The 16,585-nt window shown below is 47.3% G+C and overlaps 6 protein-coding genes across 7 annotated transcripts; 4 read left to right on the forward strand and 2 right to left on the reverse strand.

Annotated features, from left to right (window-relative positions):
* The first annotated feature begins 46 nt into the window (after positions 1–46).
* Positions 47–2,099, forward strand: LOC108082460 (nitric oxide-associated protein 1). Its single transcript, XM_017177836.3, has one exon. The coding sequence runs from the start codon at positions 199–201 to the stop codon at positions 2,074–2,076; it is 1,878 nt and encodes a 625-aa protein (XP_017033325.1). The 5' UTR covers positions 47–198; the 3' UTR covers positions 2,077–2,099.
* Positions 2,100–2,381: 282 nt separating this feature from the next.
* Naus (cortactin binding protein N-terminal like nausicaa) lies at positions 2,382–6,465 on the forward strand. Of its 2 annotated transcripts, XM_070283606.1 has the most exons (5): positions 2,382–3,543; positions 3,610–3,796; positions 3,851–3,978; positions 4,128–4,167; positions 4,519–4,611. In XM_070283606.1, exons 1-4 carry the CDS (start codon positions 2,691–2,693, stop codon positions 4,142–4,144), a joined length of 1,185 nt encoding a protein of 394 aa, XP_070139707.1. In that variant the 5' UTR covers positions 2,382–2,690; the 3' UTR covers positions 4,145–4,167; positions 4,519–4,611. The 2 variants fall into 2 exon arrangements, with proteins under 2 accessions (XP_070139707.1, XP_017033387.1); XM_017177898.3 differs by lacking the exon at positions 4,128–4,167 and having other exon boundaries at positions 2,385–3,543; positions 4,519–6,465.
* Positions 6,466–6,604: 139 nt separating this feature from the next.
* On the reverse strand, positions 6,605–9,031 carry Nup75 (nuclear pore complex protein Nup75). Its single transcript, XM_017177897.3, has 5 exons — positions 8,892–9,031; positions 7,674–8,836; positions 7,076–7,612; positions 6,873–7,020; positions 6,605–6,808 (listed from the first exon to the last, which is right to left on the reverse strand). Exons 1-5 carry the CDS (start codon positions 8,916–8,918, stop codon positions 6,683–6,685), a joined length of 2,001 nt encoding a protein of 666 aa, XP_017033386.1. The 5' UTR covers positions 8,919–9,031; the 3' UTR covers positions 6,605–6,682.
* An 8-nt stretch (positions 9,032–9,039) lies between these two features.
* krimp (krimper) lies at positions 9,040–12,056 on the forward strand. The gene is made up of 3 exons (XM_017177618.2): positions 9,040–9,152; positions 9,331–10,905; positions 10,960–12,056. Exons 2-3 carry the CDS (start codon positions 9,423–9,425, stop codon positions 11,676–11,678), a joined length of 2,202 nt encoding a protein of 733 aa, XP_017033107.1. The 5' UTR covers positions 9,040–9,152; positions 9,331–9,422; the 3' UTR covers positions 11,679–12,056.
* Positions 12,057–12,589: 533 nt separating this feature from the next.
* Positions 12,590–13,677, reverse strand: LOC108082485 (uncharacterized). Its single transcript, XM_017177899.3, has 2 exons — positions 13,393–13,677; positions 12,590–13,247 (listed from the first exon to the last, which is right to left on the reverse strand). Exons 1-2 carry the CDS (start codon positions 13,566–13,568, stop codon positions 12,989–12,991), a joined length of 435 nt encoding a protein of 144 aa, XP_017033388.1. The 5' UTR covers positions 13,569–13,677; the 3' UTR covers positions 12,590–12,988.
* Positions 13,678–15,516: 1,839 nt separating this feature from the next.
* On the forward strand, positions 15,517–16,125 carry LOC108082403 (D site-binding protein). Its single transcript, XM_017177747.1, has one exon. It carries the CDS (start codon positions 15,517–15,519, stop codon positions 16,123–16,125), a length of 609 nt encoding a protein of 202 aa, XP_017033236.1.
* The last annotated feature ends 460 nt before the right edge of the window (positions 16,126–16,585 follow it).

Here is a 16,585-nt window from a genome sequence, read left to right on the forward strand (position 1 = left end):
TTTTTTGGTTTTGACTTTCATTGCAGGGGCGCAGTATTCAATATTAGGGGATATGGAACTACATCCTAAGTATTGTAAAGAAATGTAGCGTTTTATGAAGAAAAACTTTCCCGTTTTCGCGGTATCTTATCGATACTATCGGAAGTTTCCTGCATATCGAATACCGCAATCGAGTTTATTCTTTCATTTTATTACAAAATGTTGCGAACTTTGCGTTTACATAAATTTATTAATAAAAATGTTCGTACAGAATGCGCGAGACTGCAGAACACGATCGCAAATGTCAAGCACAGCTCGAGGCAGAAGGCGTGGCTGCTCGCCAAGGAGCGGTACAAACAGCATGAGCACGTTTATTACAGCTCCGTGCTGGAGATGAAAACAAAACCCTCTTTCTCGGTTCCTGAGGTTTCTCCTCTGCCAGTGGACTGGATGGACGACTACGAGTTCTATCGCGGTGCCCAGGGTGAGACGGATGACAAGCAAGGCACTCCGGATCCCAAAGTTCCTGCCTCAAACGTGCCCTGCAGCGGATGCGGCGCCCACCTGCATTGCTCCAGCGAATCGCTGCCGGGCTATATACCCAGTGAAATCTTTTGTGGCAGAACGCAGGAGGAGCTGAAGACCATCGTCTGCAAGCGTTGTCATTTCCTGCATCACTACAACATTGCCCTGGACGTGGAGGTGGCACCTTCTACCTATGTGGACACGATATCGCGAATTCAGGACAAGTTCGCGCTGGCCATAGTGTTGGTGGATCTCCTGGACTTCCCCAGCTCCATCTGGCCGGGCATGCAGCACGTGCTGGGCACCAAACGACCCGTCTTCCTGGTGGGCAACAAGGTAGATCTTCTGCCTCGCGACTCCAACACCTACCTGCAGCATGTGAAGGCATCGCTGCAGCGGGAATTCATCAAGCACGGCGGTGGCGATGGAATGAACATCAAGAATGTCAGCCTAATCTCCGCCAAGACCGGCTATGGGATCGAAGAGCTGATCACTCAGTTACACAAGACTTGGGCCTACAAAGGCGACGTCTATTTGCTGGGCTGCACCAACGTGGGCAAGAGCTCGTTATTCAACATCCTGCTCAACTCGGATTATTGCCGTCCGGAAGCAAGTGATCTGGTGCGAAAGGCCACCACTTGTCCCTGGCCGGGAACCACGCTCCAACTGCTGCGGTTTCCCATTCTGCGGCCATCCAATGATCGTATTTACATGCGTTTTAAGAGATTAGTTGCCGAGCGCGGTGAAAGGGCCGCTATAGAACAGATGCGTCGAAAAGAGGCCAGGGAAACGGGTGCAGCCCTAGCAGCCCAACCATCATCGGCCGTGGGACGCACCTTCGATCGTCGCGACGACCTCAGCGATGCCTTCGCCATGGCCAGTGGCACGCGCCCCATAACCACCCTAAACGAACGCCAGAAGGAATATAAGGAGGCGCGTTGGGTCTACGACACTCCGGGTGTGATGCAGCCAGATCAATTGACCCCACTGCTTACCCCCGAGGAGCTGACAAAGCTGCATCCGTCAACAATGATCCGGCCCAGAGCCTTTCGCCTTCGTCCCCAAATGAGCATCCTGCTAGGCGGCTTGGCCCGCATGGATCTGCTGGAGATATCCTCAAGCTTCAAGCAGCAGTTTGACTGGCTAAAGATCTTTGTGTTTGCCTCGGCGCAGCTTCCCATACTGATAGCAGACACCCAGGAGGCGGACAATGTATACGAGCGCTATCTAGGCAAACCTTTCCTGGGTCTTCCCATGGCCGGCAAGGAGGATTTGGATGCCCGATTGAAACGCTGGCCAGGATTACAGTGCAAGGAGGGGGATATTGTGGTGAAAAACGAAGGCGAAAGCGAAGGAAGGCTAAATTGTGATATTACACTCAGCTCAGCAGGCTGGATGGGCTTGCTCCTGCCCGGACAATCCGAATGTCGCCTCCGGGTGTGGACACCGCATGCAGCAGGCATTTATAAGCGGGAACCGGCTTTGATACCCCAGGCTGATAGGTTGGTGGGGAAGCACATTAGAAATTCACTCGCATACAACACCACAAAGCCTTTTGTTTTTAAAAAATAAAAATATATAAAGTTGTTACTTAATTCGTATATATTTTAGAGAGATGTTTTTTAAAGAACCATTAAGATTAATTAAATATTAAATGATAAGAATGATACGAAAAATACGTTGAATTTTGAAATATGACAATGGCTGGGCTTTTGCAAATCAAATTCTGTTACAGTTTATTCTGTTATTATTAATTTTTAAACCTTCAAATAATCCTTAAAGTTTAAATATTTCGAACTTTAAAAGTTTGTTTCTGTACAACAAAATCGAATATTTATCGTTGCAACTATCGATACCGCACCGATTGTTGTTCCAGCTCTACCGTGCGCTACACCTTTGGCAGCGAGTTGGCAGTCCCGCCGCAAAGTATCCACAAAGTAATTTTTCTCGGTGAGAATTAACAAAGAATTCCTTGAGTCAATTCTTCCGGTCACTGCAAATATCGAAAATGAAGCTGGCCTGAATCGGTGGCTAGAACCAGGCCCAAACTATTAGTGAATTTACGCCAAGTCCGCGAATCTTGTGCAATCGGCGAACAGCGAGCAGCAGAAGCGAACTGCGACGCACCGCTGCTGTGTATGCTGTGAGGTGCAAAGAGAGGAGTCGGGTGTTGGGGAGACGGGAGAATGGAGCAGAACTCCAATAGCGCCACCGCGGAGACGTTTCCGGAGGAGGGTAGCACTAGCACATCCCGGTTTGTGGCTGGCACTGCGCCGGAGGCAGAGTATGGCATTGAGAACTGCTCGGGATCCGCTTCGGGCAGCGACACCGTGAGCGCCAACCATGAGTTTCAGACGATGAAGCCCGGCCCAGGTGTGGTGCACAAGCTGCCGCCGGCGACGAGCAACGGACGCACACGCTCCGAGCTGCCGCACAGCGAGCTGGTGAAGATGCTCTACTATCTGGAGGGCGAGCTGCAGGCGCGGGATGTCTGCATCGCTGCCTTGAGAAACGAGCGGGTGAAGCAGCTCATTGCCCAGCTGCGAACCAAAAGGCTGCAGCCAAACGATCCTTACGCGGCCATATTCCGGGACAAGATTGCCCTGAACGGCAATCTCATTTCCCGGGAATCCTCCACACAGGCGGCTCAGGCCGAGATGGAGGTGCGCCAAATCATAGAGCAGCAAATGGAGCAGCAGTACCAGATGGTCAGCAAACAGCGGGCCACGCACGTACGCATGGTGAACATATTGACCGAATCGCTGGAGAACAACCAGCGCATGCTGCAGGAGCTGGAGGAGGAGAAGCGAAAGCACGAGCACGATACGGCGCAGGGCGATGATATAACCTATGGCCTGGAGATGGAGCGCTCCAAGTTGAAGCAGGACCTCGAGGAGGAGCGGGCCCAGGTGGCCAAGATGGAGAAGGATCTGAAGAAGCTGCAGGAGACGCTTGAGTACGAGCGCAACAGGCAAAAGCAGATTGTTCTGCTGCTGATTGCCGAGCGCAAGAAAATCTTGATGAAGTACATTGAAGAAGGTGCGTCTATACCGAGCACTACCTCCTACCTGCTCTTCCTTCAATGACAATCTCTTTAAATGATAGGTAAACGCTCTGAGGACTTGGCTCAAATCCTGGCGGAAGAGAAGCAGCGCTCGGACACAATAGCCGAGGGCCTGGAGGAGGAGAGCAAAAAGTCGCTGCGCATGGAGGAGGAGCTGGAGAAGCAGACCCAGTCCATGGAGTTGGAACGCAAAACGCTATTGGCCAAGTTGGCCAAAGAGGAAATGCGGTTGGTTGTTTCTAAAAACTCCCAAAAACTATTCTATAATTTGGTGCTTTGCAGCGTCAAGGAGCTAGAGCAGGAGCTCAGTGTGCTGCGCGGCGAGCACGAGGCCCTGAAGAAACAGCAGCCTTTGGGGGGCAGTGGCTCATCTGTGGCCGCTGCCGCCGCCAAGGCACGACAGTTCAGCGGTAAGTGAGCCTTCCCACCTCTGAAACTGGCTGTTGTACCTACTACATATATATATATGGTTGCCCTTCTTATAATTTTCTATATACAAACTTGAACTCTATATACTTACTTATATATTACTTATTTTTTTTACGAACTCCTCTTGAAGCCGAAATCTTTTGTTAGAAAAAATGTTACGCAATTGCAAGGTGATTTGTTTTTTGTTTTGTGATGTTTCTTCTTGTGCACACCACTGTTGCACCATTAACCAGTCCAAAGACCACGCATCCGCACCTCCATCCCGCACGCTCACACCTCCCCCAGACCATTGGAGCACTCTGAGTAAAAGCCAGAACGTAGCCAGATCTCACAGCCATGCCGAAACATTTTCACACCCAGTTTGGCCTTGGCAAGAAGCCCACTTTACCCACTGATCCTTTATCTTTAATATGCTGGCTTATGCCAGGGCCAAAGCTCGCCTTCGGAGAACCGATGATCGAGTGTAGTTCGTGCCCCTCCTCCTCTGCTAAATGCTAATACCAACTCTCTGCGTTTTGCAGACGACGCCTGTGCCACACCACCCATGGTGAACATCGCCAAGATCGTACAGCCAACCGCTACGGTGAGCAGTATGCCGGTTTCAGGACCACAGACCGGTATCGCCCGTTCCATAGCGCCGGGCCAGAACATTCGAAGTGCTGGGATTGCCACAGCTCCCACGGGCACGGCCACGGCTGCCGTAGCACCACTAGCGTCGGCGGCCGTCCTCAATCACTCAACCACCACCACCACCAATACCACAGCCAACAGCACAGGCAGCGGCAGCGGCAGCAGCAGCAATGTTGGAGCAGCCGAGACGGCTGCAAGCATCGCCGTTCCCCTGGTGGCGCCACCCTCTCCCTCGCCGGCCAAGATGCAGCCCACGGCCACCATTCAACGTGCGCCTGGCGGCAAGTATGCCGCTTTAGCTGCGGCAGCTGCTCTCGACCAGACGGCAACACCACCGCATCCCCATCCCGTGCCCATTGCCGTACCGCCAGTCACGGTCCCACCAGCGGGAGCACGCGGTGCACCACCACCTATACCGACCAAGCCGATTGTTCCGCCCAAGCGAGAGCCATCGCTCTCCCGGCTGGGCTCCATTACGGGCAGCAGCAGTGCCATAGCCGCGGCTGCCACAGCAGCAGTGGCGGCCACCGCCACCACCACGGCCACGGCGTCTACGAGCGTGGCCGCAGCTGCTGTTGCAGCAGCGACGGCGAAGCATAATTAGAAGACAGACACTCACTCCCACTCAGATCCGCATATTTAATCGATATATTGGCGTAACGTAAGTGAAATACTCAAGTCAGTCGTCGTCTTGCGCTAGGCAACAGGGTCTTCCATCTCGAACTGCCACACACATACATAGCTTCCAATCCTCCGAAGAAATTCTGAACCCTAATTAATGTAATTAAAACTAAAAAACTATTTAAAACTCATGATAGTCTATAAAAGTTCACTGAAACTACCACTACCTTATTTATTTACGAATTCTCCAAGTTTAGTATTAAATTTCACTCTTCAAAAATGTGTTAAATGTTCAATTTCACTCTGAAATATTGCAGATTTTTAGATCTATGATAAATAATATTAAAACACATATTTTAAAAGTGAAATTAAAGTTTGTAAACCTCCTGTTTCGTTCAGATTCTTCCCCAAGTCCTGTGAAATGTCAGTTCGTGATTGGAATTAATGTAATCCCTGAAAATGTTTCATTACATAGGTCGACAGCTCTTAGAACCAAGAAGCGGAATTTACTTTTCCGATAGTTTTTAATGCGCTGAACTCAAATCCGGTCTCGGAAAATGTTACATTCCGGTTCTTGGCTCTGAGATTTCTAAAAAATGTTGTCGGCCTTGGTTATCCTTCTCTGTTGCCTAGTGTGATTGATATAATGATAATAATTTGGCATGTCAAATGGAGTAGGATCAAAGTTTGTTAGGCATTAATTAGAATGATGACCGACCTAAGTCTAGTTTAGTTTGTATTTTGTTTTTTTTTTACCAAGAAAATGATGATACGTTTTATATATATAAACAAAACACATAATGCCGTTGGCGGCCAAGTTGGTTGAGTGTAATGGCCAAGCCAAGCCAAGAGACATGCGAGTTTAATTGTAATTCCGTGCGATTCTCATAACGATAAAAACCAGAAACCAGAATAATATATATATATAGTAATTATATATGATACCCACAGATATATATATATATATATGTATGTACTACTATCCCCTGTGCTCTGTGCGTTGTTTAATATAGTTCTTAGGCGTGTAAACTTCCTCCTCTGTGCAGCTAAAGTACTTGGTAGTGATTGATTTTAATCTTGTTTTAAGTTATATGATTTGCCAAGCCCAGAAGACCCAGACCCTAGCCTAGAAGAGATTTCAGAGAAAGGTATCCTATAGACACACACACCGTTTACACTCTTATATAGTTTAGAATGCTGTGGAGGAGAGCTGCTTTTTTTGTGTGAACTTCCCTCCAGCTTGGATTTCCTTTTAGTCAAACGGCAGCCAGTCACGTAGCATTGTTGTTGGTACAATAAAATAGCAAAGAGGCACAAGATAAGCATATAAACAGCAAGTTAGCAATGCAAACAATCTATAACAAATTACACACAATGTATTGGAAAAGTGAAAGATACAAGAATAAATTACACTAAACATAAACGAGGAAAAGCCTATTTCACTGTGTTCTCAAAGATCAAAGCCCTGGCCAGATTGCGGGCGCAGGCCAGGCGCATGAAGTTCATGATATCAGCTATGTTTTCCGCCCGATAGTCCTTCAACAAGGCAGCAGTGTGGTCCTGGAAAAAAAAAAACAGCTTCAGAATATAAACTATTAGAAATAGTAAGTATAATTATCCTTACATGGCCATGCTTCTCCTTGTTCTGCTCTATGATCGGCACCAGCGCCGTTTCAATTTGATGCAAAATGGTTATCGTTTCCTTGGCAAAGATTTTGGGATCCCTGGACTCAAGCAGCGGCAAGGCATCCATGATCAACGAGGGCCAAAAGCTGTGTTACAAGTTATGATTAGTTTTTACCAGCTGGATTACTTGCTTATACTCACTAATTGGGGGTTATTTTGGATTCCAATAGATTGACCAGAAGTTCGGAGGCCACCAGAAAGTCACGGTTGTGATAGAATTGATGGAACTCATGGTACTTGGTAAGGAAGACCAGGCGCGGCGAGGCAAACATACGACCTCCTATGTAGGTCAGGGTGTCGCCACACAGCAGCTTGCCGGTCTCCGAGCAATGCTTCAGTATATGGTCAGCAATCGCTGTGACCAGCCGCACATCCTTGGAGCGTATGGCCCATTCCAGGGCATTGCTGTAGCGCTGATTATCGTACGATCGCTTGGCAAGAACCTTGCATATCTCCTCTTCAACGCTCACGAGTCCCCGCTGCCTGGCCAGACTGATGAGCTTGGTGGCCAGTCGTTCGCTGCGTATGGGGATGCGTGGCAGGAGCAGCTCTATTGTGGCCTTGCCCTCTTGCTTGCAGCAGTCCAGGTAATCGATGCCCAGCTGCCAAAGATTATGTGAGCCCATCAGGTAGCTGCCGTACTCGTAGATCATAGAGTGACGCAGGGCGGGCAGGTCGCTATAAAAGCAAATGAAACAATTAGCAAATTAAATGAATTAAAACCAAAAGAAAAACCCACATGTTGTGCTGATCAAAGTAGCTCTTTAGCTGACCGGAATGATAGATTAGGTCTATAAGATGCGTGGAAAACCAGTGCGTGTCGTTCAGCTTCTGGGCCTCGAATATAAACAACTTGATGTCGTGCTCCATCAGCTGGGTGACCATGCGGCTCATATTGGTCAGCTGCTTGTCCGGGCGCAGCAATGTCCAGCGGTTCAGCCAATTGGAGGCGGCTATACGCAGCTCGTAGGGTTTGCAGGTGGGCTTCGTAAACAGCAGATATCCCGGCAGGTATTCGTACCAATCCTGTGACTCCATGATGCCGGCATCCCACTCCTTATTGTCGCCCGCAACCAGTTTGAGGAGCTGCTCCAGTTCTGGCTCTGTGGCAAACACATTGGCCGTAATCTTGCGCTGGGTGTCCACATGCCAGTGCTCCCACTGCGAATTGAACTTCTGCAGGGCATATCCCTCTTGGTAAACAGGCATGGACTTCAGGATTAACTCGGCTGCTCTAAATGCGGGCTGTCCAGCCTTGCGATTCTGTGAGAGCATGGCCCGTACGAAATCCACCTGGCCCAACAGAATCAGCGACTTGAGGATGCTCCAATAGTCATCCGCTTCGCTGGCTTCCTCTTCCATCAGCACTAGATCGGTGGCGCGATCCTCGGTTTGCGGGGAATGGAAACGAGCCCATTCCAGAAGTTGGCGTACAACCATTTGATTGTTTTGGACATACAGAATCTCAAAGAGATGCCACAAGCACTCGGCCGCATAGAAAACAATGATGGCATCGGTGAAGCGCTGCAGCCGCTTCTCATCCGTCTGCACCTCTGGTGACATCTTGGCTAGATGCAGCTTCTCCAGAGAGGCGCGCACAATGCTGCGGTATGCCCGTGAAATATTCACATATTTGGCACGCGACGCCTCCAATCCCAGCTGCTGCAGCGTGACAAAGGTGGCGTTCGCCTCGGCAAGGATACTGCGTAGCACTGGCTCGTCAAACAGCGTTGTCTCCTGGGTCATGTAGATGAGGACGGGCGCCTCGCCAGCTGTCTCGGTGGGCTCATCCCGCGAATTGTGCTTTACATGCCGGTAGGCGCTTAAGGCGATCTTGTTACCCGGCACAAAGACGCCAGTCACCGTGTTGGTCCCAAGCGTGGACAAGGGATCACCGAGCTCCTAAAAATATAGCATTTTAAGTTGGTTTACTTTGTGAGCCTCGAAAAAAACTCACAAAAACTGGCACGCTGCTGTCACTCATTTTGGCTCGGAGTCAAGTGGTTGATAGGGATGTGCTAGGTGCAGTGTCTACTAGTTGGCCACCGGGATGTAGAAGTTGTACAGGAATAAACTAATTAATTTTCCGAATTCAGAATGTCCAACACGTTGTTGTTGTTTTTGTTGCCGGGATGCTTTCGGCTAGCGGGAAGAAAGAAGAAGAACATGCAAGTGTGACCAGTTGGCAGAAAGAAAAATACTAAAACAAAAAGTAAAGGTACGAACCTTAACCCTTATGCGACATTAGTTTTTGCAATTCAATTGTGTCCTATTTCATGATTTTAATTCAATTTTACGATTAAAATATATTTTAGGACTATGAATTGCAACAAAAGACTCTTAACACAAACACAAAAATAATTAATCATTCATTTCACTTTTGCGGCGCGTTTTAGTATAATAATTGAAATAAGCGGCGGGCACACTGAATTTCCCGCGAAGCTCTTTGAACTTACATTCTTGTGTTTCTATTCTGATTAAACTTAAAATGGATCTCGAGGACCTTATGGCGGTCATGAAGCTTTGCGACGACAATGTGCACAAGCTGCAGGACAGCTTGACGTCCTACCAGCGCGAGGTAGACCACGTTCGACAGGTGCTTGCGGAAAGGTGGGCGAACGTGGAAAAGGTGGACGGCAGACTCATTTCGCTGCACGATCACCTATTGAGCAGTCTCAGCGAGGTAAATGCGTACGTGATAAAGATGAACCTGTACATAAAACTCAACCGGCCCGGCGGGGGAATGCTCCCCGAGAGCGAAAAGCCGGCGGAGCCACCGTATCGACGCGATTCCGTTAAGCTTTCAGGTATAAGCGCCATAAAAGAGAGCGGCGATCAGCACAAAAAGGATGAACAGCCGCCAATTCGGCCAAGTGTCCAGCAGCAGCCGTCAGAAGATTCAACCCAACAACTTGTGCCCATTGATTTGTCGTCAACACAAAAGCTGGCGGCGGTGGAGGTACCACCATCCAACTCCTTGTCGAATCAGGTATCCGAGAGCCTGGTCTTCTCCATGCACTCCAGCTGGGTGATTGAGCCTACTCCCGAGAATCTCAAGCCAAATCCCAAGGCCGTGCAGCAGGCTCCTTTTCAGGAGATTACGACGTCTACTCCGGAGAAACCTACGTCCGAGTCGATGCCCATACAGCCGGCTCCACCACTTCCCCCAGCTAAGTTGCCCAAATTTCCAATGACACCTCGCAAGCGACCCCTGCTGCCACCCAAATCCGGCACTCAGACGTCCAGCGACGGCATCTACGAGCAGATCTTCAAGAATATAGCCGCTTTTCCCGAAAACACTGTAGTATCAGCCACCGTGATGCACCTGAATATGGCCACCAATTGCTTCTATGTGGCCAAGTGGGATGAGGACTCTAAGCCGCTGGGGAAACTGCTCAAGGGTCTGGTGCCACTGCGGGAGTTGGATCAAATGCCTGATTACGGGGACATCTTTGCTGTTAATGACTGTATTGACCATATCATTCCACGAGTCATAGTCAATGCCAGGGTCGGGGAGGGTGGCTACGATGCCTACCTAATCGATTATGGTGAGCATTTACATCTGAGTGGCACCGAAAACATATTCGCCCTACCGGATGCCATCAAGCAGCTGCCGGCCCAGGCGATTCGCTGTCATTTGGCCAATTGCAAGGTGTCCAACATCAACAATTATTCCTACAATACTGTTCAACTCCGTATACTGTATAATAATGGCATCGATATAGTTGCGAATCTTATTGATGAGGAAAAAAGCCTTGGTCAGGAGAAGCCGAGGGATAAGCCCGATGACACAGGAAAAATCCCTGCTGAAAAGCCAACTCCTGCCAGGCTGAGCGAGGCGGATATGGCCATGCTTAATGAGATTGGACCGAGCACCAGCGATCCCCTCAAGGCCGTGCTGGGCTTTAGGCCAACTGATGAACAACGCATTTGTAGGCACTATGATCCCAAGATTAATGGCTGCTTTAAAGGTACGTTCAGAGACGCTTAGTTTGGCAGGCAAACCTAAATAACTCTATTCACAGGCAACAACTGTCGATTGATCCATGAGCCCTTCGCCCCGTTGGGTGCCACCAAGGATGTGGAGGTGGCCGCAGCTCTGCCCGAAGCTGTGTTCGATACCTTGGAGCAATACAAGATGGGCAGCACGGTCCGCATGCTGATTACCTTCGTGAATAGTCCGATTGAAGTGTATGCGCAGTTTGTGGACGATCGTATGCCTCCGCTGGTGTGGGCCAGCAAGGATGTGCCGGACCACAAGCGCACGTTCAAGCAAAAACCGAAAATCCTGGACATTGTGCTGGCCTACTATAGCGATGACTGTTACTATAGGGCCCAGATCATGGACGAACTGGACGGGAACTACAAGATCTTTTATGTGGACTATGGCAACACGGAATTTGTGTATATCGAATCGTTGGCTCCGTGCGATGATGTGGACAGGAGGAAGCCGTATCGGGCCATTAGTTGCCACATTGAGGGCGTTATACGAATGCCTGATTTGTGCCATCAAAAGACCGCCGAATGTGTGGAATTTCTAAAGTCCAAGTTGCAAAACACGGAGATGGATGTGGTGCTGAGGCATCGCCTGCCGGATGGCGTTCTGGTGGGCTTTACGGGGGAATATGCGGATGTTCCGCGGCAGCTGCTGCAGCGTGGCTATGCCCAACCCAGTGATTGTCTTCAGGAGAACTTTAACAAGGAGGTGCAGAAAGAAAGCCACAATGACGCAGATAATTTCTAAGCCTCTTTATTGATTTTGTTTTATTTTTTATAATTTAGTTGAAACGAAAACTGCTGTTATTTGATTTTTTGTAAGGAATTTTGATATCTTATGTTGACCAAAAGTTATTTTTAAGCCATATTACAGTAAGTTTCTTAAGAAAAGCTATATTTTAAGAAAACAAATTTTCCATTTGAAACTGAAGTTTGAGCCTTGAGTTTGATATTTTTTTCATCTCTTTAAATTTCACTTTTTCCTTTTCTAAATTTTGATTCAGAATGAGTTGCCTTAAGTTTAATGTTTTTCCTACCCTATAAATTTTAATTTTTTCCGTTGTTTTATTTTGATTTAGATTAAAAACTTCCATGGATGTAATAAACTATTTTCCTTCTCCAACAACATGTCTGATCAAATCAAATTTTCCATCTGAACTGAAGTTTGAGCCTTGAGTTTGATGTTTTTTCCATCTTTATAAATTTTACTTTGCCCCTTGTTTAATTTTGATTCCAAATAAAACCTTCCATTGATGTAATAAACTTTCTTTTGCTGCTCCAACTACATGTCAAGTCGCTTGATTAATGTCCTGTCTTTTTGGGGCTGAAGTCCAATTATGAGCAGCCATCAGAAAACTGTGCCTCGGGAACTAAAACAATAATAATAATTGCCACTAATGTGCAAAAGCAAAAAATCAAAGGACACACCGTTTGTGGATCCGACGGCGCGGCGCTAATAGATTATGCCGCAACGATTAGAGAGGCAATAAATAACACCTGTCCGAGATCCCATGCGTGTTTGGCTCGTATGACGACGACAGGTCGTGGTCCCTGGTCCTCCTCGTGCCCACCATTGTCCTGGTGGTGTTGACAATTTAAACGATTCGGCCAAAAGGGTAATGGGCCGCCGAACCAGGCCAGGGGTCATTTTGGGGCAGAGTTCATTCGGGGATGAAGAGTCCAATGGATCAAGGATCTCTGGCACAGACAATTGTCATACGGAAATCTGTTTCGGAACCCGGCACAACACCTGCCGCAGTCCTCATGCGAGTGAGGGAGGTTACAACCCACAATATTCCGCGTAATTAGCCTGGTTAAGTGTCAAAAGGATGGCCCGAACCCCAAACGACATGTGTTCCTTGGATAATAATGATGATGACCGAAAAACTACCCTGAACTTGGATTTACCGGAATTTCTTTTTTACTAGACGCCTACAATTTCGATTGAGATGGTGATGGAGCGTGGCTGCTGCTGGAGTGTGGGTTTTGCTTGGGGATAAACGTAAAAGAAACGAATTGAACAAAACATAACGAAAGTAAAAAAAATAACAGCTTGTTTTAGAAGTTAGAGCCACGCTGGGTGACATGGCCACTGGATGCGGACCCAGATTCCAGAATGGGTGTGCAGTTGGCCTTCTGCAATTCCGCAATGCGCTGCCAAGTCATGTTGAAGTGGCGCACAGATCGGGCATTGGCCAGCTTGGCAATGGGTCCCAAAGTGCGGTATCCATTGTTGATGAAGCGTACGAATCCCTTGGCCGTGAGATCTAGCAAGGCAGTCTTCACCTGCGACTCCAGATCGCCACAAGCAAAGGGTCTATGGAGGAGGAGGTGATACATCAAATTAGTATAGTTATGTATTGGATATATATTATTCTTTGGAAGCTTCATACTTCTCTCCAAAGAGAAATACAAGACACTCTTAAGTTCTCAAGTTTCTATCTCACGTAAACCCCACTTACTCTTTTTCCAGCATATCTAGAATGTGCTCCTCCTGGATGCCACAGCTGTACTTGGGATGATCCTGGAACATGCGCACCATGTCCAAAATATAAAGCGGCAAGTGGATGTGATAAGTGTTGAAGGGCATCCGCAAGGTGGTGGGCTCGCAGTCCCGGATCAAACTTTCGTCGCACATTCCGTAACAGTTTCTTTAACTTCTTTTAAGCTTTCTCTCTGAGATTTAAAATATATAGCTCTAGACGTCACGGACGGACCAATGCCTGTGTTTTCTACAGACAAATAGAGCCGGGACTACTCGGTCATGCTTCTTTTTCGGGGGCCCGGTGCTAATGTCATCCAATTAGAGGTGTCATTAACGGTTTGTCCCCGAGGTTTGCTCTTCAATTACTGACCCAAAAGCAAACATTGGAACAATTACATGTTCTGCTAGCTATATTACCTGGTAATTTGTCTAACATATAAATAGCCAGTGCTGTCCCAGGACCCGTACCAGACTGAGTTCCTCCCAATGCATTAGCGAGGTCTCTGGGGTGAGTTTAAGGGTAATGGGCATTTGGTTCATACTTTTTTTTATGGATTTCCAAACTTCCTTTTACCAGAGAAATACACATATTTACGGGATTTTAGTTGCCTCAACCCTTTGAATGATATTAGAGAATTGCTTCCTTCTATTCTTTCGGGTTACAGACAGACATGTCACTGTGGCACGCAATCCATTTTATTTCCTGGCTCACCAAACACCAATAAACGACATCGGTGGCATGCCAGTCAAAGGGTTAACTATGGTCCCAACTTTTGCCAACAGATAATAAATTAGCGCATACATTATGAAACGTTATAAGGATGCGACTTCCGGTTATGGTGGAAAGGGAACAGGGAAAAAGGGGAAGACCCGCGCGCCAAACTGCCAATTTGGCTAGGCAAACAGGTGACACTTTCTCAACCAGCACAGAGGAACGGGTTAAAGAACCAGAACCACACGAAGCTCATACATATCTTTGGTTATATGCTGGATTTGTGAGGAATATACATATATCTGAGGGAACAACATGCAAATAATTCGATTTTTTCAAGAGTCATGCTTGTGATCAAATTGAAGTTGGGTAAACTTTTTGATGTCTTGATATGATGGATTACTTATGGGCCAAATGGAGTTGTGCTGACTTGGCAGGTTTTTTTGTGGGTTGTTACCGAATAACAGTAAAATTATTTATGTAAAAAATATGTCTAATCAAGTAAGGTTTCTCTTTTTAATTTTTTGAAAGCATATTACCATCAAAAAATTTAGTATCCGGTCTTCTTCAAAACTAATTTTGGGACCTTATTAGTTTTAAAAGTGTGTGTAAAAATGATCAAAGATATGAGTGCCTCTAAGTTAAGTTTTTCAAATTTATGTTAATAAGATTTCTAATCTACAAATTTAAATCAAATAAAAAGTAAAAAGTTGATTTTTGAATTAGAAATAATATCAAAAGATAATGGAGCCCCCAAATACCATAACCCTTATCTTTACATGGCTCATTTTCCCCGAGTGCATTACCTTTTGGCCACTTTACCACGCCTCTTTCAGACTATTACCGTGACTTATCGAGGAACATTCGCCCACAAAATGCCGGTCGATAGCCAGGCCTGTGGTCTCCCCCAACCCACTATATGACCTCTCGGCCACGCTCATTGGTCAGTGCCGGTCTAAGGACTCTTTTCCGCCCCGCCGCATAACAGTTGGCCAAGTCAAGGGGGGGACTGGGGTTTGTAATCTGGCTAACCAGTTATATGAAGTCCTTGTAACCGGGCAGCACAAATAAATGCCATGCGGCCCCGGCCAAGTGTCATGTATTTGACGAATAATTACCGTCAACATTGCGTGATTGGTTGAATCAGCCGGCGTCGGGGAAGGAGCAGGGGAGCCAGGAGGGCTGTGGCTGGCTTAGAATTAGCCCCACATGGCCACAGGGGGTGGTGTGTGGTTCGGTGTGGGGGGTTGTTGTGTGACAAGAACCTATAATTACCGCGGCCCAGGCGGCAGGTGGTGGCCGCCAGGACTAGCTTGGGCCATAACTCAGCGCAGGATTTAGACACAGACACAACGCGGTCGTTGGCGCGAACGGATGTCGAAGAAGAGGATGCATTCGCCAGCCCAGTCGCCCATCCTGGATGTCACCGAGACGTTGTCGCTGCACTCCGACCTGGAGGCGGACTTTGAGCCCAAGAAGAAGCTGCCGTCGTCGTCGTCATACTCGTTTTCCGCACCTCACAATCTTCGGCTGCCGGGCCTGGGATTCCCTGGTTTGATCCCGGGCTCTAAGACATCTCCTGGTTCAGTGGCTCCCACTCTCCCCGCCTTCGAGTACATTGCTCCACCAAGTCATGCCCTTCAGGCTTTGGAATTTCCCCTGATGGAGCTCAACCGCGTGGGCGTCATCGGAGGCAGCATGTTTCCGGGTTTCATGCACCGACGGGTTCGCGGCGAAAAGCGACCCATACCGGATGCCCAAAAGGATGCCAAGTATTACGAGAGACGCAAGCGGAATAATGAGGCGGCCAAGAAGTCAAGGGATGCACGGAAAATACGCGAGGATCGGATAGCTTTTCGAGCGGCTCTGCTCGAGCAAGAGAACTCAATACTGCGGGCTCAGGTTCTGGCTTTGAGGGACGAGCTGCAGACAGTGCGACAGCTCCTGGGGGCCACCACAGCTGCAGGCGGGATGCTGTCCATGGCCAGACAGGTGTGAAATCAAAAGAGGAGCAGGAAAAAAAGAGTGGAGATCTGTAAATAAAAGTGAAGTGTTAAGAACTGAAATGCCTTTTTGGTTATATAGATTTTTGTTAATAAATGTTTAAACTAAAATTAGTGAAACATTATTTTAGAAAAGGTTTAAGTGAAATATATAGAGTTTTGTTTGTTTTTGGCAAAGGTTTAATTAAAATATATAGGAGTTTCGCAAGAAAATCGTATGTTGTTGCATTTTAAATAAGAAAATATAGGAAATTTTCTAGATTTTTAGGAGATTTAAGAATTTTATTTATAAAACAAGGAGAATTAGAAACATAATAATCAAGAAATTTATCAACAGCAGCTAGAAATTGGAAATTAATGAAAATGTTTGCCATAAGTGCTAGAATATTAAGCTAAAGTTAATATAGTTTTAAAATTTTTCTGGATAGATCCAAATATATAAAAAAAAGCCTTTT

Source organism: Drosophila kikkawai, chromosome 2R (assembly GCF_030179895.1).
Source record: "Drosophila kikkawai strain 14028-0561.14 chromosome 2R, DkikHiC1v2, whole genome shotgun sequence".
Taxonomy (NCBI): domain Eukaryota; kingdom Metazoa; phylum Arthropoda; class Insecta; order Diptera; family Drosophilidae; genus Drosophila; species Drosophila kikkawai.

What these genes read in the sequence shown, in the direction of transcription:
- LOC108082403 (XM_017177747.1), top strand. Translation starts at nt 15,517, where the DNA reads ATGCATTCGCCAGCCCAGTCGCCCATCCTGGATGTCACCGAGACGTTG.
- krimp (XM_017177618.2), top strand. Translation starts at nt 9,423, where the DNA reads ATGGATCTCGAGGACCTTATGGCGGTCATGAAGCTTTGCGACGACAAT. An exon ending in GATTAATGGCTGCTTTAAAG is followed by an intron (nt 10,906 to 10,959) that starts GTACGTTCAGAG and finishes CTCTATTCACAG; the next exon opens with GCAACAACTGTCGATTGATC.
- LOC108082485 (XM_017177899.3), bottom strand. Translation starts at nt 13,568, where the DNA reads ATGTGCGACGAAAGTTTGATCCGGGACTGCGAGCCCACCACCTTGCGG. An exon ending in CTAGATATGCTGGAAAAAGA is followed by an intron (nt 13,248 to 13,392) that starts GTAAGTGGGGTT and finishes CCTCCTCCATAG; the next exon opens with ACCCTTTGCTTGTGGCGATC.
- LOC108082460 (XM_017177836.3), top strand. Translation starts at nt 199, where the DNA reads ATGTTGCGAACTTTGCGTTTACATAAATTTATTAATAAAAATGTTCGT.
- Nup75 (XM_017177897.3), bottom strand. Translation starts at nt 8,918, where the DNA reads ATGAGTGACAGCAGCGTGCCAGTTTTT. An exon ending in ACAGCAGCGTGCCAGTTTTT is followed by an intron (nt 8,837 to 8,891) that starts GTGAGTTTTTTT and finishes CTATATTTTTAG; the next exon opens with GAGCTCGGTGATCCCTTGTC. An exon ending in TACTTTGATCAGCACAACAT is followed by an intron (nt 7,613 to 7,673) that starts GTGGGTTTTTCT and finishes TTGCTTTTATAG; the next exon opens with CGACCTGCCCGCCCTGCGTC.
- Naus (XM_017177898.3), top strand. Translation starts at nt 2,691, where the DNA reads ATGGAGCAGAACTCCAATAGCGCCACCGCGGAGACGTTTCCGGAGGAG. An exon ending in GATGAAGTACATTGAAGAAG is followed by an intron (nt 3,544 to 3,609) that starts GTGCGTCTATAC and finishes TTTAAATGATAG; the next exon opens with GTAAACGCTCTGAGGACTTG. An exon ending in CAAGGCACGACAGTTCAGCG is followed by an intron (nt 3,979 to 4,518) that starts GTAAGTGAGCCT and finishes TGCGTTTTGCAG; the next exon opens with ACGACGCCTGTGCCACACCA.